The 24,868-nt window shown below is 40.8% G+C and overlaps 1 protein-coding gene across 1 annotated transcript in view; it reads left to right on the forward strand.

The window, feature by feature from the left end:
- Positions 1-24,546, forward strand: part of TSHZ3 (teashirt zinc finger homeobox 3) — a 63,456-nt gene extending 38,910 nt beyond the window's left edge. The window contains exon 2 of the mRNA XM_053987805.1: positions 19,694-24,546. Within this exon, the coding sequence (XP_053843780.1) occupies positions 19,694-22,893 (3,200 nt within the window). The 3' untranslated portion in view covers positions 22,894-24,546. The remainder of the gene's footprint in view (positions 1-19,693) is intronic.
- The last annotated feature ends 322 nt before the right edge of the window (positions 24,547-24,868 follow it).

Genomic DNA, 24,868 nt, shown 5'->3' on the forward strand with positions numbered 1-24,868 from the left:
CTTGCCTATTGCCTGTTTTGGCTCCTATCTCTGCTGAGGATTTCTGGACAGTACAGACTCAAACTGGAGAAGTTATTGGTCTGTGTATCTTTCCACTTTTCAATACGTGTCATTAAGAAGCTAAACTTGGTAATAAAGAAGTCTACTCGAAAGAATTGTGCTGTGTTGCAGGCATACTTCTGTGATGCATTAAAAGGATAACATGCACTATTGCAACAGTAAAAGGCTGCTTTGCCAAATGTACTTGAATTTTATTAAGTTCTGCCATCTGCTTTGTTTTTAGTATCCTTAAGTTCATGAGAAAAAGATCTAGGTGTTTTCCATCTTTAAAAAATGCCTTGCAATTCCTATTGTTTGTTTTTGTTTCTAGTATTCCTTTGTTGCTACTTCTTACTGATGCCCAGATCCCTTGAGCTTCTCAGTGTAGCCTTGGCTGAGGAGAACCTCGTTGTTCTCACTTGCTCTCTGGGTAGCATCAGTGGGATCTGTCATCAGGGAACTGTTCCAAGCCACTTCCAAGTTTGATCTGAAATATTTCCCACATTTTCCCTGTTGCAAAAATTTTCTAGGCCACTGGAGAGGCTCCATTTTGTCCAGGTTGTTTTTGGATGAGCAGACAAAGTACTTTGCAAGGACAGCAGGCACCGTGTGTTTCTGTGAGAGAATGCGACACTTTTCCTTTGTTTTAAATGATTTTTTAATATTTTAGGGCTTGTCTACAGAGAGAGATTATATCATGTTATGGTAGAGTAGCAATTTAAAGTAGCAATTTTGAAATGAATCAAATTAATTCAGAATAAAACATTCCTGTTCTGGCACAAATTAATCATGAATAATTAATTACAAATAATTAATGAGAAGTAACTATTTGGTATTTACAAGCCCTTAACAGTTTTAGTTTTCTCTCAGCATCTCTGTCAGAGATCTGTTTACTGGCAGCGGCACATCAAGCCTGTGTAAGAGCAAGTAGAACAAATAAAAAAATGAAGGTACACAGATTTTTGTATTGCAGAATCTTTGGGGACAGTTCTACCCAAGGAGATTGAAAGCACTCGTGGTTTTGCTCGCTGTTGGTTTTGCAGTTTGCCCATAGTGAAGGCTTGTAGTTAATAGTGGACTAACTGTGCAGTGTTTTTCTGTCGGAGCAGGATGACTGACTTGTGACTGTTTGTGTGCTGTTGTGAGGGTGTTGTGTGCTGTTGTGTTGTGGGGGCTGAAAGGGGCCAGGTGCTGTCCCCTGCGAGGCGCTCGTGGGGCCGGGCAGCCGAGTGCCACGGTGGCCTTTCTGCAGCTTGGGTGCCAGTGCTTTGAGTAGCATTGCTGGGAACCTCTGCCTGGAAACCACAGAGAAGACACCATCAGCACTAGCTGGGGGAAGGCTGCGTGTGGGAAGGGCAGTTTCAGCCAAAAGGCTGTGAAGAGGCTCAGGCCAGAGGCACAGAGCTCCTTAGTGCCCGGGCAGGAGGATGCACGTGGGCACAGAGGGCGCACACAGGAGTCTGGACATGCTCTGCTCCCCACACGTGTGGGCATGGACACAGCGTGCTCTGCTAGAGATGGGAGGGCACGGGAGTGGGGTGTATGTGCTGCTCAGAAAAACACCCCAAGACTACCAATATCCTGACAGCTGGCTTGTTGTCATCCTTCCCAGAACCCCTCCCCACGCGTAAGACCCCTGGCAGTAGGGAGAGGGCTCGTACATTTCCTCTATTGTTGCCTTATTAAAGATACAATAAACTCTCTCCGATTGTATCTGTTTGGTGTAATGTCTACCAGCACTGCGTTCAGACAGGCGCTCGTGTGCAGAGGTGGAAATGAAGTATAAACCTGATTCCATTGTTGGGATGTGCTGCCAACACAGCACTTAACCACCACCCACCACTGACAAACAGTCTGATGGTCACATCTGCACGTCAGTCCCATAAAAGGAAACCCTGAGACTGTCAGAGTGTGAGGCAGAGCATTAGTGATTTCAATTCTGTTTTATTTTCAACTTGAAATGGAGGAAAACAGACAAAAAACAAATAAGAAAGCTAAACAGTTGCGTGAGAGCTAGCAATTTGCTGGGCTCCAAGTGACAGACACTGCATTATCATAATTGTCTCTTCTACATGATAGGACAGAAAAATAATAATGTCATTTTATTTATAGCTGGGGTGCCCCCTTTATGAGAGTCATACAAGTTTCTGCCAAGTGGAGTAGGTCAAATGACATCTTTTGATCAGGCCTGTCCAAAGAGATCAAAGATGAATGGCAGGTAATGGATATCCAATGACAAACCAAATCTAAAACAGAAATAAGGCTGCCAGAGTCTGCCAGTTACCCATTAAAGGCTCACCTAACTAAGGCAGGCTGTTTGACATGTTAGCCGACCACCTAAATCAGCCAAGCGTAGGTGCTAAAATTGTGTATTATCATTGGAAATGGCTATTATTTCCTCCGTAACATTTCTGTTAAGGCTTTGTTTGCGTAGGGCTGACCTGCAGTCAGAAGTGGAGTCCTGAGTGAAGCAAAGCCTTCAGGCTCTCAGCAGGTCAGAGCTGTTCATAGTCATTATCTAGTTTTAATTGTTTCTTTCTAATAGAGAATTGGCATCTTCTTTTCATTGTGCAAAAAGGTGCTTTTATATTCTCTGTGGATGAAGTTCTGTATCTTTTTACTATCAGAACATGTGAGATGAAAATCCATAAGCAATGTTGTGTTCCTGTAGTGTGGAGAATAATTTGGGCAATACCCATGGGGGAATTCTCAGTGAATCTTATAGGGTTGAGGGTATTTTTGAGACTGGTTTCTTGGTATGAAGCATCTTATATTTCAAAATTTTACCTAAATGCCATGAATACTAAATTAAAAAAAAAAAAAAAAAAGTCAAGCACTGTCTGTAACAATGCACAAAGCAGTTTATTGAGGTTGGTCTGGACACAAAAAAGGAACCTTCATACTTATTAATCATCTTGTTTAGAACTTCATTTATGCAGGTAGTCAGAGATACATAAAAATGTGATTGCTGTCCAGAGAATGTTAATACACTAGAAGCCTTTTTGCTCTATAAAGTGAAAAGAGACAGGAGGTATTCCAAAAGTTTCTTAACTTATTTTAAACTTTTATATTCAACATATGTCGAGGGTGAAGTGGGGAGTATTTTTGTGAAGTGTTCTGTCTGGAAAGTTTAAATGGGTGTTTGCTGATTATTCCATTTAAGTAATTAATTAAATGTTTCCCTTTTAATAATCATAATCTAGTCTCACTTTCCTCTGCCCCTATTTTTATTCTCTTCGTAATCTAAAGAAAATATTTAGAAGCATAATTAGTTATAATTAGAAGCAAACAAACATAATTGCACTAGGTAATTGATTATAAAAGATTAGTAGGTACTAGTTGCAAGAGAAATGCCTATTTGATGTTTAATGATAATGCTTGTTTTGGAAATATAAGGATAAAAATAAGGCCAGGTGGCAAGTGCCTATGTCTGTCTTTTAAGTTCCATAAACCTCACGCTCCCCGATCATTTTGCATTAAATATGTCATTACATGGCGTGAGCGCCGTGTCAGAGCCATCACTTCAGCGTGACTCCAAGAAGACGGACACTTGACTGTGAGGCCTCTTGGCAGGGAGTTTGGGAGTGAAGTCCCATCCAATTTGTCAGGCAGCAGTGGGCCCTTTTCTGCGGGAGGCTGGGGAATGGCAGGAATCGTCACCTGCCGGGGCGAGCGCCCGGCGCCGTGGCAGAAGTGACAGGGCGCTTATGCGGCCGCGTCCCGCGCCGCCAGCGCGGACACGGGCTTGGCAACGGGCTCTGGGAGAGCGCGGCGCTGTCAGGCGCTCACCCCGCACGCCTGGGCCCTGGAGAGACAGCAGCCCTTGGCTTTTGCCTCGGTGGGTTCCTGTGGAACCTGGGCGTGCAAACATGGAGCTCAAACACAACCTCTTCCCAGGTAACTCTGGGGCTTGGATAGTCTTCTCCTGGATTTCCTTGCCTTTATATACAGATATGTCACTGGATCATCATAGTTTTTGCAAAGATAGTATTTTTAAGCGCTGATAAAATTGGAAACTTGGAAGCGTATCTGGCAAGTCTAAGCAGATGGTCAGAGATATTTCCTGAGAAGTATCCGAAACATGCGTTCACGGCTTTCCTGCTCAGTTAAACGTTGCTTTAAAAAGTTAGCCAGCGGGCCATGGCGCCGTGTGCATCATGGCACATCGTGGTTAGGGCTTGGAATGGACACCAGGATCTCCTTAGCCCCCATAAAAATGGCTGTGGAGAAAGGTTCTATGTAAACATTACAATGAATAATCCTGTATTTTCCAGGAAAGGGTATTGCCTTATAGAAATGAAAGGGAAATGGGAGTCCTCCAGAGCAAAGAAAAAGGCATTATTTTTTTATTTGATTAGGGAAAGGTGAAAGCAGTGCTGCTATTGTGTTCATAAAAGCTTCTTTTTTGCATGTTTCCTTCATTCAGATGTATCTGACGCAAAGTTATACAGTGAGAATTACTGGGTGAAAGGGTGAAGGAAGTGACAAACGAATATTTTTCAAATAGCAGCATTCAAAACATAATGTGGTATAAATAACTAAATCATCCCAGTTCAGGTGATTTAACAGAAAACATAAAATTTCATGTAATTGTCTAATAGTAAGATTGGAAGCAAAAAAGAGCAGCAGTATTTTTTACAAGCTTATAAAACAAAAATGCTTGTGGCACAAGCTAATCTGAAATGCTTTTAGTAGAATTGTTCAGGAGCAATAATCTGTCAACAGATTACAATTTTGCTTAATTTTAATGTGGCTAACTTAAGATGGTTGTATAGTAAATTTATGCAACTGATCACAGTTATTAAATTACTGCATCTGCAAAAGAAGCAATCAAACCCCTTATTATAGTTGCTGTGAGTGAATGTTAAATGTCAAGGAGTTACCAATGCGCTGCAGGGAAGCACGTTACAGTTAAAGATGCATAAAATATCAGCACTTTTTTAATGCTTGTGCATTCAACAAAGACTCCCATCATAATTAACTGGTATGGAAATAAATAATTTTTACAAACTACCTTAGGAACAGTTGTGCTACAGTTTTTGTCAAAGTCTACTGCTGTACAGTGATATTTAAGCCATTAGACACATTTCCCTCTAACTCACATATGCTATAAAATATTTAAACCTCACATAGAGATTTGAAAATGATATTATAAATCTAACTCTCTATGCTAAAAAGTAATTTATGATGATTAATTTAATTATACATATTACGGTTTTGATTTTTTTTTTTTTAAACTTCTTCATTTTAGGGGGAAAATTGGGGTTTGGGTCAGCTCAGCATGTGGTGTCATAGTCTAAATTGTTCCTACAACTAATGACAGAGAAGACCCCAGGACTCTGTTGTGGCAGCTGTAAATCTTCTTAAAGGCTGCAGACTGTTTTTATTTGTGGAGTACAGATTCTCTTTTTGTATCAAAGATACATGAAGTCATCTCTTTTATGCTGAGGATCCCCTGACATACAGAGGCTGTTCTGGCTCTGAGAGTTGCTTGCTCTCCAGAGGTTAGTTTGAGTCCCCTGTTCAGGGAACATCCTGGATGAAGGACACCCTGACAGGTGTGGAGACACCAGTACTAACACGTCTTTCCCCATATTGGCCCAGCAAAGGCCTTGCCAGGGAGCAGAAGGGAGGAGATGAGCGGGGATCTGGGCAAGGTGGGCAGGGACCTCGGTGGCAGGACACTGTCCCACCCCACCCGGGCTGCAGAGCCGAGCCCATGGTGGCAGCACAGGTCCCCTCCATAGGTGGTCAGGCAGGGGCAGGGTGATGAGCCAAGTCCATGGTTAGTCCAAGCATGCAAAGAGCAGTTTGGAGGACAGGCACTCCTGGGATGGGAAGTGATACCTGGGGTGGAGCTGAAATTCATATTTAATGCTCATCCGAATCCTTGGTCTTTTTGCTGAGGCTGCCGACAGTGGGCACCTGCCTCTGAGGCCACAAGCTCCTTTCACATACTATTGGTCACTGAACAGCAAGCTTGGATGGTAATGAGTTTTGGTCACTGCTGAAATAAGCAGGATTTCAGCCAGTGACCTAGAAGTGAAAGGCTCTGTATCTCCTTTCTGTTTCCCCGAGACATTCAGTCTCTCGTGACTGCAAATTTGAAGTATTGACATGGATAGTCCTCTTTTTTTTTTTTTTCTGTGCCCATGTAAGGGAACAGATTAATTCCCCTGAGACATAGTTCCCCTTTGGTTTCCACAGAAAATTCCCAGTAAGGTCAATAGGAATCCCACATGCAAAATTACTCTCTGGTACTTTTACTTCTATGTCCTTTTCACTCAATTTAACAATTAAAATCCTCCCACATCCCTTCGATTCAGCGTATGTGAGATGCGTATCATCAGCAGCAATAGTCATGTTTGTGTCAGCATTTCCAATGAAATCACAGTTTTCAGGTCAACAATAAAACTCAATTGCGGCTGCAGCGTGGCACGTAGAGTTAGCTCTTGTCTTGGGAATCAGGATTTTTCTTGTTCACTTGGGGAGAAAAACATTCTCACATCTCTTGGAGAAAGTGATGCATTTTGCATGAAAAAGACATAATTTTACAGAGACTCTCTTGATTCACACGAGCTGTGGTTGTCCCATTGGAGCACTGCTCTGTAGGCTCCTTCCTCAGAACCTGGGCTGCTGGCTCAGAAATGAGTGGAAGGCTTTCCATGGACATTGACAGGGCAGAGAGGGGGCTGGACCCATGGTACACAGGGAAAAATGATTTCCCAGTGCCCACTGGTGGTGTCTGAGTGCAGCTGGCCAGGCATGCTGGGAGTTTGGAAGGCAGGCAGGAATCTCTGTTGGCAGCTTGGACAGGGTTCAGGTGTGTCCAGTGCCCAGCACGACACAGGGACTGGTGCTGCTGGTGTTTGCCAAGCTGGCAGGGGCAGGGCAGGGCCAAAGAGCTGGCTATACCTTCCTCAGGTCTGGAAGGGCAGGACAGGAGGCTGGCTGATGCCTTCCCAGCTTTCCAGCACCGCAGGTGTGTGCATGGCTGGCTGTGAGTGACACAGCTGACACACTGAACTGATCTCACATATGTGCTGGGTTAGTGCAGAACTCACCCTTGTCCTTGACAGAAGAGGGAGAGACAAGTGGTGCCCCTTACCTGTATGGTCTGAATCAGGACAGAGCCTCACCCAGACCCTGGGCTTTCTGCCAGCTTAGTTCTACTTAGTGGTGTTTTTATTTGAAAATCTGTAGTTCTTCAGAAGCATTGGGAGGATCAGGACTCTGCTCCCGTTTTTACAAACTGAGTTTAGGTATGCGTGTGCAACAAAAGTGGTGGAAAAGCCATAAATTGATCCTGCAAGTCGTGGTCGGGGCTTATTTTCCTTCTTTTTCTTCTAAGCCTAGATGAATTCCTCCTGAAAGGCAGCTCATGCATCCGCTCTGTCCATTTTTATGCATGCTTACTGTTTTACACATCAAACAGGGTTATGTGTGCTTTTTTAGTAACGCCTGCTGAAGCATGGAAAGGATCAACATTTCATTTTCATTACATTTCATTTATTTCTCTATTTTGGAGGAAGGGCTCCATGAAGTATAAGACAGACATAACTAAAATAAGTTTCTCCAGCAGGTGAAAGGCATTGGTAGCTAATGTGTCTCCTCCTACAGCAGCTGAATTGCAAGTCACAATCAGAGATTTAGAAAAAAAAGTCTGCTTGATAATGTCCTTTTTCATGACAAAGTACAGTCACAGGAGTAGTAAAAGGCTAAAAGAATGGCCAGACAAAGACAGATCATCAGTTTGCCTTTAGTTTGAAACTCCTGCAAAGCTGTTAGTTGAAAATACCTACATCAAATACAGGAACATGGAGATTGCCATCTTACATGTATATTTAGTCTTTGGTTATATTATTTCAAATATTATGTAGCTATAATAGCATGAAATAGAAACCCCTACCTGATACAGAGAGAGATATTACATCATTGCTGTTACAATGCTCTGCTGCAAAAGGACTTTTAAAGGATTTCTAATGATAATGAAAATATTCTGATACAGCATTAAGGATTTCACTACTGAAATGTGTTTAATGTAAATATGCTGTCAGATACTCTTCAAGTAATTGACAAGAGCAGATGATTAGCAGTGTTCTCAATAGTGTTTTTGCATAATCTTACATTTTGACAGAACTCTTCAGCTGCTTTTTATTGTCAGTGCTCTGCAATCAGTAATACTTTTTCCTTGACATTTACTTTGTCATTATAAATCTTGTAAGTGGTCATTTAACTTGTTCAGTATGCATGTAAGAATATCATTACTAACACGTTTGAAAAATGTCTTCCTGTTGAGGAACTATTGTGAAAGTAAACTTAAAAAACCCTAAATGAAGTAGGTTGATGAGTGAAAAAAATACCTGTCTGTGAGCATTTTCATGCACATTTCAAGGACGATTTTAAAATATCTCTCTTACTGAGCATTCACTCCTAAGTCATCAAATTCAACACGCTTGTTGGATTTTTTTTAATCTGTTACTTTTTAATTTTAATGCTATTGTTCAGTTATGATCATTTACATCTGACTGACCAAAATTAAACTCTTATGATCCATAAGCATTCATAATTACATACTGCATGTAACATTAATAGTCAATATAATAAACCTTCATCTTTATTGAAGCATCTCTTGTTTCTACAGCAGTTCTTTAATCTATCTCAATAGATTTCTAGTGTACAGCTCATATAGATTTGGTCAGTGACAAGGGTTAGAGTAGTCTTGTAGAACATTTACTTGTAGCTGTGAAAAGCCCACATTCATCAGAGGATTAGGTCGATCAGATTGTACCAGGATCAATGGAAGGACTGTGTGATCCCTCTTAGGCTGTAATGTGTTCACCTTCTTTGGAGAGAATTCACATACACACACATTTCTCTGTCTTAAAGCCATTTATCTCAGAATGTCAAATTGCAATAATTAACCATTATTGATCTTAAATTCAATTAACTTCATTAACACAGGTCATGATGAGGGTGCTGGTAAGGGAAAGGCTCTTGACAAGTGTCTTTTCTTATATGACATTGAATGTTCACAATCATGGCTATAAACTATTCATACTGTGCCACAGGAACATCTTTTAAAAATGACAGGAGTTTGGTTGGTGGCTCTGAAGCGACATTTTTATCCCCTCCCCCTCGTCTCCTAGTTCTCAGGGTTTTCCAGCAAATTTTCTATTCAGGAATCAGTGAACCATTTGTTTCTAGCACATTATCTTAGTGTGGCATTATAGCAAACCCCACCTATTCAAATACCCTTCTGTTCAATAGGTACTGGTAGATAGAGACTCATTTACAGCAGTGTACATTAGTATAGTTAGCAAATGAGTGAAATGAATATTCAGTGCTTCTCTTTGCTCCACATACAAAAAAAAGCTGGGGCCATCTTGTAGAGGTAATCCTGAGAATCTCTGCTTGTTTCAAGTCCTAAGATTCATATTGCAGTCAATAGTTGTTTTTCTTAAATGAGGGCTGAATAGCAACTGTGAAAGGACACAAAGCTTTGTTGGCCCACACTGAGCTCCTTTCTTAATAGAGGAACTTCATTATAAGCACCAGTTCACAATAGCTGAAATTGTGATTGAAATCATTTGGATTTCTACTATACCATTCATACAGATGTATAGAGTTTATTGTAAGGAGGCACTGCAGCCAAAATAGCTATTGAAACTACTGTAGAAAGGGCTTCAATGGGAGATGCAAGTTCGCAGCAAAATGAAGGATCAGACTGAAGGTCTTTTGGTACATTTTGAATGTCTTAAGTAGGCATGATTATTTACAAATAAACCACCAAGTAGAATGACTCACTGTAATGCACTGCAGCGTTTCAGGTGAAAACTTGATTTTTAAAAATTTCACAGCGAAGGTGGCAGCTCCAGAGATGTGTGTGTATGATTAGTAGAGCTAAACACAAATACAGCAACAAATTCTAGTTACTGTAAAACTTGTAAGATGTGGACAAATTAGGAGCAACCAAATATATGGGAAGATTACAGAAAATAAGGTGCAAGATTTTTTCTTGGTGTAAAAAAAAGGCTAAACCATATCAGAAGACTGAGAAATGTGCATAAAGAGAAATGACAACACCAGTTTTGTTCAGAAACAGATTTCTGTGACAATTAAATGGTCATTTTGTCACTACATTTGCTATTTCCACTCCACTATACAAAGCATTTACTGAGAAGAGGCAGGGCAGAAGCAGAATGGTTTGATTACTGCATTTGAAGAAACTGAAGTTCCCTTACAACATCTGTTTGCTCAGTGAAGGATTATAATAATTACAAGCTATTAGAGCCATATTGAGAACTTCTATGCTCATGGCTGCTTATCCCAGAGTTGGCTGTGAATCTTGTATTAGTTTGTGGAATGCCCTGTGTGCTTTTCAGTGATTAAAAGATGCCACCCAAATGTCTGGTATCAAGCAGAGATTTTGTCACTCTGTATTTTGGTACCAATTCATACAGAGAATTTGGCTTCCTCTTGCCAGGATGTTGACAGAGACTTTTAACTAAAAGAGAAAACAACCCCCAAAACAAACATTTTTTTTTTTTTTTCTTAGAATGTTCTGGTAAATATTTTTGTCCATTTGACGAAATAGTAATTCTGTGCTTAGAAAAATTCTACAGAATCCAAAGAATAATTAGGGTCAAGTATAACATGAAGCTTTTTTCTCTGCTCCTGAACTCCTATTTCACTGGCTCCCACTGTCACGTGTGCTTGCATGAAGTAGGTCTCCAACAAGTCTGTAGTACTGTACACCAAGCAACTGCCTTGGAAACCAAGGAAAAGCCACTTTTGTCTAACTTAAGAGTGGATCACATTTATTCATGTTGAATAATTTATACAGCAAATATAGGTGGGGGTTTTTCCTGTTAGTAATGTGCTTGGTCATTGAATTTGTGACGTTTATGTGAAATCTTTGAAACTCTGGGGCTGCTTGTGAGGTGATACTTCACCAGTCTGTGCCTGGTTCCCCGATCCCTGGTGGTGTTTCCCCTTTGTGGCTGGGTAGCTGACTCTCAACTGCCCCATGGACAGTGAGGAACTTGATGCTCCTTGGAATGGTGTTCATTTGTAACTTCGGTGCAGTTGGAGGATGAGCAGCCTTTCCTGGGGAAGGTGGAGGGGTGGGGAGGGGAGGAAGAGGACGGTACTCCAGGGATGTTGATAAAATGGGATCACGAGACCCTGGAGTGAATCAAACCAAGGGGCAGTTGAGAATTCTCACTGGGTGCTCCCAGTCTCTGTTGCTCAGTTGCCTACTTGGTCTGGTTCTAGTGGTGCTTGTGAAAGGCTGGTTTTATGGTGGCATGGAGGCCAAGAAAATTTTTTCCTCCTTTTTCAGCAGGATCAGCCAGAAATTCCAGGCACATGCCCATAGGAGCTGTTCAAATCTCTACTCCCCCAGAGTGCAAAGGGGAGAAGAGATGGATTCCACAAAATACCATAGCAAGGAAGGTCCTTCTGTTGTTGTGACAGTCCATAACCTTTCTCAGCCTTTCCACTGGATTGCTGTCAACCCTGCCTTGCTTCTGGTCACCAGCTATGGGCACACACAAAATCAACAGTTCCCCAGCTGTGGTGCTTTAGGCAGCCAATTGTATTGTGTGTGTGTGTGACTGCCAATTTAGGTCAAACCCCTTAAAAGTCTGTTCTTCCTGGACAGAAAGGCTCTGAACTCTTGTTCTTGTGAAGTTTCTCATAAGCTTGTCATTCACTCCTGGCTGTACAAGAATGATATCTGAACAAAGGCTCTAGAAATCGATAAGATTTTGTTCATTAAGGTAACTTGGACCTTGGTTCTCAACCAAGGCTTTTTAATGTTTGGATCCCTTTTTGTCAAAAAGCTCTTGTAGAAGGTGAACTCTTCAAGCAAGACAGATTTCAGACTAATCCTTGTGCAACCCTACCCATAGAAGAGCACACTGCAGTGTGTTGGGATCAGGTGCTCCTCTCCACATCAGAAAACAGTGGTGCTGTGTTTCAAGGGTGGGTAATTTGAGCAGGTTTTAGAAAAACCCTGCTGAGCACGTTGAATTCAGGGAGTTTAGGCCCCAGGGAGAAATCAAAGCAGGGTGCAGTTTTAGAGGAGGGAGGCATGATCCATCGTGTTCCATCTCCAGCACAGGTCTGGCAGAGTGGGTGTCACAGTGTACCTGAGTCCTGCTGTGTGCTGGGAGCAGAGAGCTCTTCAGAGGACAGTTGTGACAATACTTCAGAAACCTTCCCTATTTTCCCTACTGTGAAAAGAAGTTTGCTGGCAGCCTGCAGGTTCAGCATTCACTGGATCCCAGCAGCTTGGCTCGGAGATCTGTAACCACAGGCTCTGGGTTGTGCTGAGTACATGCACCTGTGGGTATTTCACTGGGTGAAATAATTGTTTCAGCTGAAAACTGGCAATTATTTTCAATTATACACATATATTGTATTCACGTAAACACACTGTGAGGAAACATAGGAACAGAACAATCTTAAGTAATCTTCCCATATTTTGTGTAAATAGCTGAATTATATATATTAACCTACAGGAGTAACAAGGTCCTTCACTTGTCTTCTTGTCTAGCACCAGACAATTAATTTTTAACTTCTTTCCAGGTTTTCAGCTGTAAACTGTGGATAAGAATGTTTCTTCCACAGGGCTGATGTGAAAAATAAAGCAGTCATTGAAGCTCTTGAACACTTCAGTTAAATTATGCTGTCCAATAGTTCCAAGTTGGTTCTAAGCCATCATTTTATAGTAGGGTATGCTGGTTTTTTCAGGTCTATAGTGAAAGAGATAATACATAAATGTGAGGTTTTCACTTGGTTATTTAAGAAACATCTAAATAGTGTTTGCTTTCAGAAAAAAAGAATGCCTCCCTTATCAGAATTTGTATCAGTTTTTGAATGTTTTCTCTCTTCATTTGTGAGTGGCCTGTGTGACACATTTTCTGTAGCACTGCAAAGTCTAAAGTGAATGGGAGACCTGAGTCCTGTACCTTCCTTTGAACTACACAGAACCCAGGGGAGTTTGGAATACAGTGACACGAGGAAAAGGTGCCTGATGTAAAATTGCTTTGTTCTGTGCTTAGGTGGCCCACACTGTAATGACATATAAACTAATTCCTTGTTATCATCTCTTCACTGTGTGTCCTTGTCCGTGTAATTCTCATCTCTTAGCACTTACAGTTGATTTGGCCTCTCTGAAGTCTCTCCAAATGTAATACCAGTCCAGGATGCTGAATCAGAGCAGCTGGCTAGCTTCCTCTGGCCTATTTCTGAGCTCTCTGTGGCAGACAGCTGCAGTATTTTCATGAAGGAACAAACAAAGTACACTTCAAAGTTTTTAGTGCCTAATGGTAGCCACCCATTCGATTGGCATCCTATGTCACATCCATCCACACCACTTCCCAGTGACTTAATCCTACACTCTCAATGGCATGAAAAGGCTGCAGATTTATCAACATACAAAAAATCCAGCTAAACAAGCATTAATCATGCACATCACATCAAATTAACATGTTCAAAATTAATATTCTTGACCTTGCCAGTGGGCAGAATAATCCGTCTTGCAGTAGGCTCGCGCTCCGGTGCGAGGTACCGGGGACTTGAGCCGACGTGAGAGAGAAGTGCTGACCTCTTCACTTGGAAATAACATTTCTCTCCCATAATAGACAGTCTTGCCTCCATGAAACAGAACCTTTGACCTTTCTAACAGGAATAATGTCCCTGTCAAGGTGCTGGGTAATCAGTATTGCCATGCCCATTTAGAGACTGTTGTCATTTGCCACTCTTGTAAACAGGGCAGTCACTCCTGCCTCCCATCCTGACTGCCTAATGAGGAATATGCCAGCATCTCTGCCAAGGAGTGAAGTCTCAAATACAATTTCAGTTACATGGGAATTATCAGTTAGTCTCAGTATAGAAATAGCTCATGTTGTGGGTGAAATGTTTGCCTTTCTTGCTGTGAGTGGAAGGCCTCTGGAGTGGGAGTTTTCTAACAGACTAATGTAATTCTTTTATATGCCTGCATTTGCATTAGGTCTTTGATTGACTCCATCCACCAGGCTGGTTTTCTCTTGCCTCTGCTCATTAATTTTGTGAATAAGGTTCATTGGCACAGTCAGATCATCTCCATGCTGCTGTTCCTCTGTTGGCTTTCTCTGCACTGGTGTTGAGATTGAGCTGCCTCTTAACTCCAAATGGTCCCACCAAAACTGGGGAATCTGAGTTTTTTTCAAAGATTACTTAAATATTTTAAAAATATTCTGTTAATTTCTCAGGTGGCTGGTGTCTGATTTAAAACAGACAAGTATTCAGGAAAAGGCTGTGCACTGCCAGCAGCAGGGGCAGTGACAGGAGCCACCTCTTGTGCAGTGCCATGGAATGGGCAGGGAGGGTCAGGGTGCAGAGGGGCTTTCTCTGGCAGAATCCTACTCACTTCTCCACTTTATAACCTAATATGATTCTTCCCCCCTGTTTCTTTTTTACTGGGAATATAATATTGATCCTGTAAGCATTAGGAGCATTTCTGCTCCTGATCCCATTCTGCTGTTTTTTTGGGTTTTTTTTTTTTCAACTGTGAAATGTAGATGGGCTCAGATTCTTTAAGAAGTTTCTTTTCCCAATGAACTCAAAATTAAATGGTTTGGAAGATGACCCTAGTATTACTTGATGATTTTGAATGATGCATAACAAAGATGATATATATATATATATTTTTATAGAAAGCCATTTGGTTAAAGCAAAAATACTTTCAAGAAACTGAGTGGTTTTGATAAACTTTTGTAGCTGAGCATTTTTCATGTGAGAAGAATATTGGAATGTTTTGTTCCTTTACAAGCAAACAGCATATATACTAGTTTAAATATACCCCCAGTGAGCTAATTAAAACAAAAGAAAATTTTTTGGCAAGAAAAAATATAATTAAACCAAGAAATTTCAAAAGTATTCAAATGAAATATTTGGATACATCCAAGCCAAAATATATGGTTTCAGCTGTATTTTTTCAGGAAATGAGGGGGAAAAATTGTGCATATAATTGGGTTTTGGAGAACAGTAAAATACACCTTTAGTATTGTGATCTTGTATTTCCAAACAATCTCAAGGAGGTGTGTGTCCAGCCACTCACTGTGGGGGTGTTGCCATGGAGGAGATGACAAGCCTGGAGAAAAGGAGACTCAGAGGTGACCTTATCACTCTCTACAGCTCCCTGAAAGGTGGCTGTGCTCAGGTGAGGGTGGGCTCTTTCTCCAGGCAGCACTGACAGCACCAGAGGACACAGCCTTAAGCTGCATCAAGGGAAATATAGGTTGGATATTAGGAAAAAGTTTTTTACAGAAAGAGAGATAAAGTTCTGGAATGGGGAGGTGGTGGAGCCACCATCCCTGGGTGTGTTTAACAAAGCCTGGATGTGGCACTGGGTGCCAGGGTTGAGTTGAGGTGTTGGGGCTGGGTTGGACTCGATGATCTCTTCCAGCCTTGTGATTCTGTGAATTCTGTGACAAGCATGCAGTGTTTTTGCTGGCTCTGCTGAGGAGGAGCTCTGGCAGTCGGGGTGGAGGTGGCAGCTGTGGTGCCTGTGAGCCCAGGACATGAGCAGGCACGGCTGCTCTGGCTCCAGGGGGGCTCCCTGAGCCTCTGGAGACACTCTGGGCTGCTGGTGCCTCTCTGCTCTCGTGCAGCAGATCCTGGTGTCTGTGCAGAGCCAGGTATATGAGTTTATTACTGTCTGTGGAATATGTAGATCATTTTGGACAGTGATGGATCACAATTTATTTCCACTGGCAAAGAAATGATCCATAGCTCAGTTATGAAGGTAATTCCCTCTTGTGTGGAAAGGAATTGCATTATACCACAGCTTACTGTTATATATTGATATCAAATGTGTTAATTTCATTGTTACCTAGCACTTCAGTTAATAATTACAACAAATACTAATGAGGGAACTGTCTCTTCTCAATGTCTCTATGGCTGTACCTGCAAGATGTTTCTGAACCCCTTTGATATCCTTTTCTCTAGAAACTTGAGTGCCACACCAGGCAACAGCTTTCCACTTTTTGTCAAATACTGTGTCACAGTGACACCACTGCTCAATTTGCAGGCAATTTCCTGTAGGTTATGGTGCCCTGTGAGATGAAAACTAAACACTTTTTTGAGAACGGTGATTTTTTTTGGTCCTTTTTCTCTGGAAAAACAAAACCCAGAACTGCCTAATTTCTTTCATTTCCACTCTTATTAACTTCTGCCACTAGAATTGCCTTTAAAGTTGTTTCTTTTCCCCTCAGACTTTGCTGTTGAGGCATTGAAGAACAGTTTTATAGGTGCCCTGCTGTTCAAACATTTATTCTACACTTGAAAAATATTGAACTATGAGTCTTTTTTGTGGGTTTTTTTGTTTGGTTTTTTTTGGGTTTTTTTTTTTTTACATAATAGGGTAATGGCTAAGTAAGGATGAGCTGGTGACAGTGCTTCTTATAAACAGTCTGTCCTCCAGGCAGTGAATCACAGTGGAAAACCCTTTTACCATCTCCTCCTGATTTTATTCTATCCTTTCACAGTCTCTTTGCTTTTCCTGTAGGTACTTCACCAAATAAGAGACTTCTTTGCTGTGGGCCTCCTTGTCCTTATTTCTGGTGCAGTGAGGCTGTTACCTTCATCTCTGCTCATACTGACCATTTCTTGCCCCTGAGCAAGGTGTGGTGAGGCAGGGACCCTTCCACTAGACCAGGTTTCATCCCTTCTCTCCTCTGTGCAGGGGAAGGAGCAGAAGGAGCCCTTGGAACTGTCGTTTTTTTCGAAGTTGCAGATTGCTGGGTTAAATTCCACACTGTCGTTTGTGCCTCATTTCCTGCATTTCTGGATCAAAGACTGATGTCACAAGTTGGCTTCACAACTTGAGCTTAGGAAGGGGAACAGCTATAGAGGAGGCAGCTCCTGGTTAACACGCAAATATGCTTGATAGTTGGTGAAAAGGGCAAAGAAAGCATGAAAGGTAAATAGATTTACATTTAAATGAGCTGCATGCTGGAGGTTTTCCCTAATGTAAAAGTCACTCTCTAAAAAAGCTGTGAATGTGACAAGTCTTTCAGTTCAAACAAAATTCATAAGACTTGAGCAGTAAGAGAAATAAAAATGTAAAGAATAACACACTAATTAGGGAGTTGGTTCTGTGCCCTCTGGTTGTGTTGGTGAGCAATGGGTCCAAGGAGGGCTTTCCATGGTGTGCAGGGATGGAGCCCTTGGGTTTGGAATGTGGTGTGGTGGGAATGGGTGGCACACACTCAGACAGGTGCTCAGCAGCCAGAGAAAACTGTAGACAGGTACCCTCAGAGAGCCTTGGTGTGGCACCCCAGCCTGCAGGTGTCAATGAGGTCTCTTTAAGGCAGGTAGTGTGGTGATAACCTTGGGTGTTCTTTACTTTGTGAAAAGGAAATTATTATGCAGTTTCAAAACAGAGGCAAAGGAACAGGAGTTGTAAAAGAAATTCTGTTTCCACAAGGGTGGAAGAGGAAAAGGGTATATTTGCTTCCAAATCAGAAGTTTCATGCTATGATTCCTTCCTTCCATCCTTCCTTATTCAGTAGGATTTGGTGTGGTTGAGAGAAAGGCAGTTAACAATCAGTTGTCTGCACATTATCAGTAGTTATCCAAAATTTTCCAGCTTCAGAGAGTAATTTGAACTACTTTGGTCTCCTGTGCTAAAGTTCTGAAAATCCACCTTTTTCGATTCTGTGTATTGGTTTTGTTGCAAATATTTGCAGGACAGAGCTGAACCTTATTTCAAGTTGCTGCTGAGTCTTTGATATACATAAAATAATAATACTTCTTTTCAAAATATTTTGAAAAAGCATAAAACAGAGCAAACCAGCACAGCTCTATTTCATTGTTTCCAAAGTCTCATCTTTGTACCAGCACTTTTGAAACATCTTATGACAATTTTTTTTAACTTAATTCTTTCAAACTCTGTGCTCCCAAATTTAAAAACAGAACCCTTGCTGCTTGAATTTTCTGCATTGAAATTATCTGAACTGAAATAATCGATCATTATTATGTGTTGTTCTTATGTGATATGTTTGTGCTTTCAAAGGTTTAACTTGTGTTCTGAGGATCACATTATAACTTTACATGCTTGGAGGAAGATTTGCTACCATTTATCCATGTGAAAGAACAGTAGTGAATATTTTGTATTACCTAACTGAACGAAGAAATACTCCATGTGAAACTAAAAGCCTGATTTCATTGTCACTTTAACAGTTGTTTTGTCTCTTGTGGTTTTCTGATAACATTTAAACATATTTTCCCTGAAAGAAGTTTGCAAGGTTTAATACTGTGTGCGTGATACCTACTTTAGTGTTCTACATTTTTCAGTCTGTTGGTTAAAGTAGGGCTTTTTGGGGTGTAAACTGCTATCTTCTCTGCACTATTGCCTGCAGAAACAAGCTATAGGTTGTTCAAGATACAACTACCCTACATTTTCCAGATGTGTTGCAGAGAAGGTTGAATGTCAGGTGTCTTTAACCACAGAATGTACTGAAAATGTGACTTTTTTCAGTTTATAATTATCTTCGTGAGAGATTTTAAATTCCACTGAAGAGAGTCACATTCTATTTTTGCTTTCCTGCAAATTAATGCATTATATAGAAATAGATAATTAGTTAATGAATCCTTTTTTTACAATTTCCATAATTTTCTTGCATAAAGGAAAAACTTAGGTAGACTTAGTATATGTAAAACAGAAGCACTATGGGAAAAAAAATGTTTACTGTCAGTTGCCAACTGTCCTGTTCAAGAGGAGTATCTTAGATTTACATCACCAGTTGCATTACTTGAGGGGAAAAAAAGACAGGATTCCTGTTGGGTGTCCATGTAGCTTATGCTGAGTAAATATTGACAAAGTAGTCTAAAGAGCAAACACTTTGACATTTGTAAGGTCCACTGGAAGGTCTTGTATATATTTATACAGCAAGAATGAGTGCAGCATACCAATTTCATTGAACTAGCTCCTGACATTAATTCTGCATGGACTTTCTTGTTGAGGAAGTTGTGTTTAAATGGGAGTGGGACATTTGTTACACCCATGAAGAATATCCTCAAATTGCTTTGAATGAGTTGTTTCCAGAGGTTACATCACTTGCAGTTAACTTGCATCTCTTCTAAAATGTGACATGACTAAAAATGATATCTTTAAAAAATCTGATTTTTAAAATTTATTTTAACTGGCAATTTTTTTACTTTGTAGAAATTCTTGATGTTTGTTGTGCTCTATATTTATTAAAAATTGAGTCTCAAAACTGTAATGAGCAAAAAATGCTTGCTTAATTTAAATTGTGAATCTGTCTGTTAAGAAATGCATTAGGGGTAGGAGAAGCATAAGACATATTAATTGACAGACAGGAACTGCTGTCTCTGAGGTTGATACAAGTAATTTATTACTTTAGAAATGAATGCCACCTCCAGAATGTGCTTCATTAATTTCAAATTTAGTTTTAATTTCAAGCTGTTGCCCCTTGAGAAGAATAAGGTGGCAAATTATGTTTGAAGAGCAGATTTTTTTTCTTGCTCTGAAGAAACACTAAATTTTAACTGTTTAATTTTACAAATAAGTACACTTCTTTGGCTAAAGCAAAAGTATAATGAGCAGAAACTAACTTGTATTTTCTTCTCTTCATAATAGCCTATGTTTCAGATGAACTAAAAGCAGCAGCACTGGTGGAAGAAGATGTGGAACCTGATGAAAATGCAGTTGATGGGGAGCCTTCAGCAAAATATGCATGTCCAGAAAAAGACTTCAGTAAGAACTGCCAAAGCTATCAAAACTCTCCAGCAGCTGAGTTCTCTAGCCATGAAATGGACAGTGAGTCCCACATCAGTGAGACAAGTGACCGCATGGCAGACTTTGAGAGCAGCTCCATTAAAAATGAGGAAGAGAGCAAGGAGGTTTCCATACCACTGGAAGACTCCACGGTGTCTGATAGTTTAGAACAAATGAAGGCCGTGTATAATAACTTCCTCTCCAATTCCTACTGGTCCAATCTCAATTTGAACCTTCACCAGCCAATTTCAGAAAAAAACAACGGTAGCAGCAGCAGTAGCAGCAGCAGCAGCAGCAGTTGTGGAAGTGGCAGCTTTGACTGGCACCAGACTGCGATGGCCAAAACACTGCAGCAAGTTTCTCAGAGCAGAATTCTGCCAGAACCGAGCCTTTTTAGCACAGTCCAGCTGTACAGACAGAGCAGTAAGCTCTATGGCTCTATATTCACTGGAGCCAGTAAATTCCGCTGTAAAGACTGCAGTGCTGCCTACGATACCTTGGTAGAATTAACAGTGCACATGAATGAAACAGGACATTATCGAGATGACAACCACGAAACAGATAACAATAACCCCAAAAGATGGTCCAAACCTCGCAAACGTTCTTTGCTTGAAATGGAAGGGAAAGAAGATGCCCAGAAAGTGCTAAAGTGTATGTACTGTGGTCATTCATTTGAATCTCTTCAGGATTTGAGTGTTCATATGATCAAAACAAAACACTACCAAAAAGTGCCTCTGAAGGAACCTGTTACACCTGTAGCAGCAAAAATTATCCCAGCTACTAGAAAGAAAGCATCACTGGAGCTTGAACTTCCAAGTTCTCCAGACTCCACGGCTGGGACACCAAAAGCCACTATCTCAGATAGTAACGATGCACTTCAAAAGAATTCCAATCCCTACATTACGCCAAATAACCGCTACGGTCACCAGAACGGTGCCAGCTACGCCTGGCACTTTGAGGCGAGGAAATCTCAAATTCTGAAGTGCATGGAGTGTGGAAGTTCACATGACACCCTGCAGGAGCTCACGGCTCACATGATGGTGACGGGACATTTTATCAAAGTCACTAACTCTGCCATGAAAAAAGGGAAACCAATTATAGAAGCCCCAGCCACACCGACAATAACGTCCTTAGTAGATGAGAAGGTCCAGTCTGTGCCATTAGCTGCCACCACCTTTACATCTCCTTCCAACACACCTTCTAGTGTTTCCCCTAAATTAAATGTTGAGATTAAAAAAGAAGTAGATAAGGAAAGAGTCATTGCTGATGACAAAATGAAAGACAAAGAGAAGTCAAGTGAAGATGAGGAGAAGTATGATATCTCCTCAAAATACCATTACTTGACTGAAAATGACCTAGAAGAGAGCCCTAAGGGGGGATTAGATATATTGAAGTCTTTAGAAAACACGGTTACATCAGCTATAAACAAAGCCCAGAATGGCACACCGAGCTGGGGTGGCTACCCCAGCATTCATGCTGCCTACCAGCTGCCTAATATGATGAAGCTGTCGTTGGGCTCATCTGGGAAGAGTACACCCTTAAAACCTATGTTTGGAAACAATGAACTAGTGTCACCAACTAAAAACCAGCCCTTAGTGTCTCCACCCAGCAGTCAGACCTCACCTGTGCCAAAAACAAACTTTCATGCCATGGAAGAATTGGTAAAGAAGGTCACTGAGAAGGTGGCTAAAGTGGAGGAGAAGATGAAAGAGCCCGAAGGAAAGCTCTCTCCACTGAAGCGTGCGACGCCTTCGCCGTGCAGCAGTGAAGTCAGTGAACCCCTTAAGATGGAGCCCCCCAACGATGGTGGTTTTAAAAGCCAGCAGAACAGCCCAGTTCCTCAGAGAGATGGCTGCAAAGATAGCCCAACTGGAGAACCTGTGGAAAATGGGAAAGAGCCTGTGAAATCCATTGTAGGTTCTTTAAGTAGCAGCACAGCCATCATCACTGACCACCCTCCCGAACAGCCATTTGTAAATCCATTAAGTGCACTGCAATCTGTCATGAACATTCACCTTGGCAAGGCAGCAAAGCCATCTTTGCCCGCTCTGGATCCAATGAGCATGCTTTTTAAAATGAGCAACAGTTTGGCAGAAAAGGCTGCAGTGGCCACCCCACCTCTACAGTCCAAAAAATCAGACCACTTAGACCGTTATTTTTATCATGTCAACAATGACCAACCCATAGATTTGACGAAAGGCAAGAGTGACAAAAGCTGCTCTTTGGGTTCAGCGCTTTTGTCATCCACATCGACATCTTCTGCATCTTCTTCATCTACAGTGACAACAGCAAAGACATCTGCAGTCGTGTCATTCATGTCAAACTCGCCGCTACGCGAGAATGCCTTGTCAGATATATCTGATATGCTGAAGAACCTGACAGAAAGTCACACATCAAAATCTTCCACACCTTCCAGCATATCTGAGAAATCTGACATTGACGGTACCACAATAGAGGAACCAGAAGAGAGTACACCAGCTCAGAAAAGGAAGGGACGTCAGTCTAACTGGAACCCTCAGCACTTGCTCATATTGCAGGCCCAGTTTGCAGCCAGCTTACGGCAGACTTCAGAGGGGAAATACATCATGTCAGACTTGAGCCCTCAAGAAAGAATGCACATTTCCAGGTTTACGGGACTCTCAATGACCACAATTAGCCACTGGCTGGCCAATGTGAAATACCAGCTCCGAAGGACGGGGGGAACTAAGTTCCTTAAAAATTTGGACACTGGACACCCAGTGTTCTTTTGTAATGACTGTGCTTCACAGATCAGAACTCCTTCAACTTATATCAGTCATCTTGAATCGCATCTGGGTTTCAGGTTAAGAGACTTGTCCAAACTGTCCAGTGAACAGATTAACAATCAGATAGCACAAGCAAAGTCACCATCTGAAAAACTGGTGACGTCCTCTCCAGAGGAAGATATCGGAACTTCTTATCAGTGCAAACTTTGTAATAGGACTTTTGCAAGCAAGCATGCTGTTAAACTTCATCTTAGTAAAACACATGGGAAGTCACCAGAGGATCATCTTCTGTATGTTTCGGAGTTAGAGAAGCAGTAGCATTTGCTTTTGATTAAAATAACTGTAATTTGCTTTGAGGAAAACTGTCAAAGACGCCTTAAAGCTACTGTTTAGTTCTTGGCACATGTTCTTATTTTAACTCCAGAGTCGCTCTGGGCTGAACTGTTTTGTATAACTGTACAGTGTTTAAATAGAGGTGCATAATCAGCTGTTGTTACTGGTAAAATATGAAGGTTAAAATGCAGTGGTAAGTGTTTGGAACTTTGTGTAAATTGGATTTAGTTGCTGTGCATCCCTCTGATGCATCAAGCTGCATGCATTAACAGACAGTTTAATTAAGCATTTATAACTAATTCTGGTGCACTTTTTCATGTGACCTAAGTGTGCTGGTATTTCTCACCCTATAATCTTTAGCCCTCTGAGTACTTTGAAGCACTTTTGCATTAATTTGGTAAAAATGTAAGGATATGCTTTTTTTTTAGACCCTTACTAGCTTAGTTCTGATTACTAATATGAACCTCCATTTATGCAGAGGTGTCTCACACCTTGAAATTTAAAAATATAATTTTCACATTGAAACATAGATGTATATATTGTATAGATTTCAAAATCTCTTATGAAAAATGTGATTGTGGTTAATGCCATTTTCTTTTTTTTTCAGCATTTTTAGCAACAGCGGGGTTTGTACCTGATAAGCCCCAGGTATAAACTGTACCTATATATAGTGTATATTTCATTTTTTTTTAGATCTAATGGTTTTTCCTTTAACAATCAAACATTGTAAATTATGTGATAAAAGATACCACAGATAACATTTATAAAGTATTCAGAAACATTATTCTTAAAACAAAGTATGTTTTGCTTTGTTTTGCTATACAGTACATCTATATTAAGAGAGGTTCATGTTTAAATTATACATATTTATTAGTGTTGCAATCATTTGTTTGGTTTTTTGCTTTTGTTTTTGTTTTTTTTTTAATTGTCTGAAGAAACAGAAGCCACGGACTGCATTCCTGGCATACATTCTAACTGTTTTGCACAACATGACTTTTAAAGGTATTTATTAGTAAAAAAAATAAAAATAAAATAAAAAGAGAAAATTCAAAATAAACTCAGTGCTCAAAGGGTTAAATCTATTTGAAAAACTTGTACTGTATTTCCTAAACATTGATAAAGCCTTTAAAATGTTTGTACTGTAATACTTTGCTTAAAAAGTTATGAGGCATTCTGTGATATAACCTCTTTTACTTATTTATAAGCGCTCTTGGTTGTTATTTCCTATTGTAGAATGCCTTTTTATTTCAATTGGTAACTTTCTGTTTTGTTCTGCCTAATTATTCTCCCAAGATTCCATACTGCAGCTTTATCTTTAGGCATATGAAAGGTAACCCGTGGTTACCAGCACACTAAGTGATTCTGTTCGTCTCCATTTTTGGCAGTTAATTTGCAGAAGTAACTGACAGCTGACACCATATGAGAATCTATGTATAAAATATTGGCATGTAAACAGCACAGACACTGTAATGCACTCTGTGCCCTGTTTTGTTGTTGACAATGAAGCACCATTATATGACTCTTCATATAACCTTTTTTTCTACAGCAGCATTAAAATTGTCTTTTTGCTATAATTTTGTGTTGCGTTCACAATTATGTCTGAAATGTGCTACGACTAACGAGCACATTAAAATTAAATTGTATGCTATCTGTTTATGACTGAAGCTTGAGTAGGTTTCTTCATCTGCCAGGTGCTGGCAGTCAAAAGCTGCACATAAATCACTGGAGTTTTAGTGAACTTTAGCATTTAAAGAGCAGGGTAGCACTTATTCAAAGGCTGCATTAACAGAGTTTTTTTCCCCCAGAAGAGATAAATGAGCGTTATAACTCCCTTTTAAGCATCAGGTAAGGCTGGCTGTGGAGAGGGGGGTTAGCAGCAGAGCATGGCAAAGCAAATAGGTGTTTTGCTGTGAGTTCAGACCCAGGCAGGCACCGCTGCTCACCCGCCTTCCTCCTGAAT

The sequence above is a fragment of the Vidua macroura genome, chromosome 11, assembly GCF_024509145.1.
Source record: "Vidua macroura isolate BioBank_ID:100142 chromosome 11, ASM2450914v1, whole genome shotgun sequence".
Lineage (NCBI taxonomy): Eukaryota > Metazoa > Chordata > Aves > Passeriformes > Viduidae > Vidua > Vidua macroura.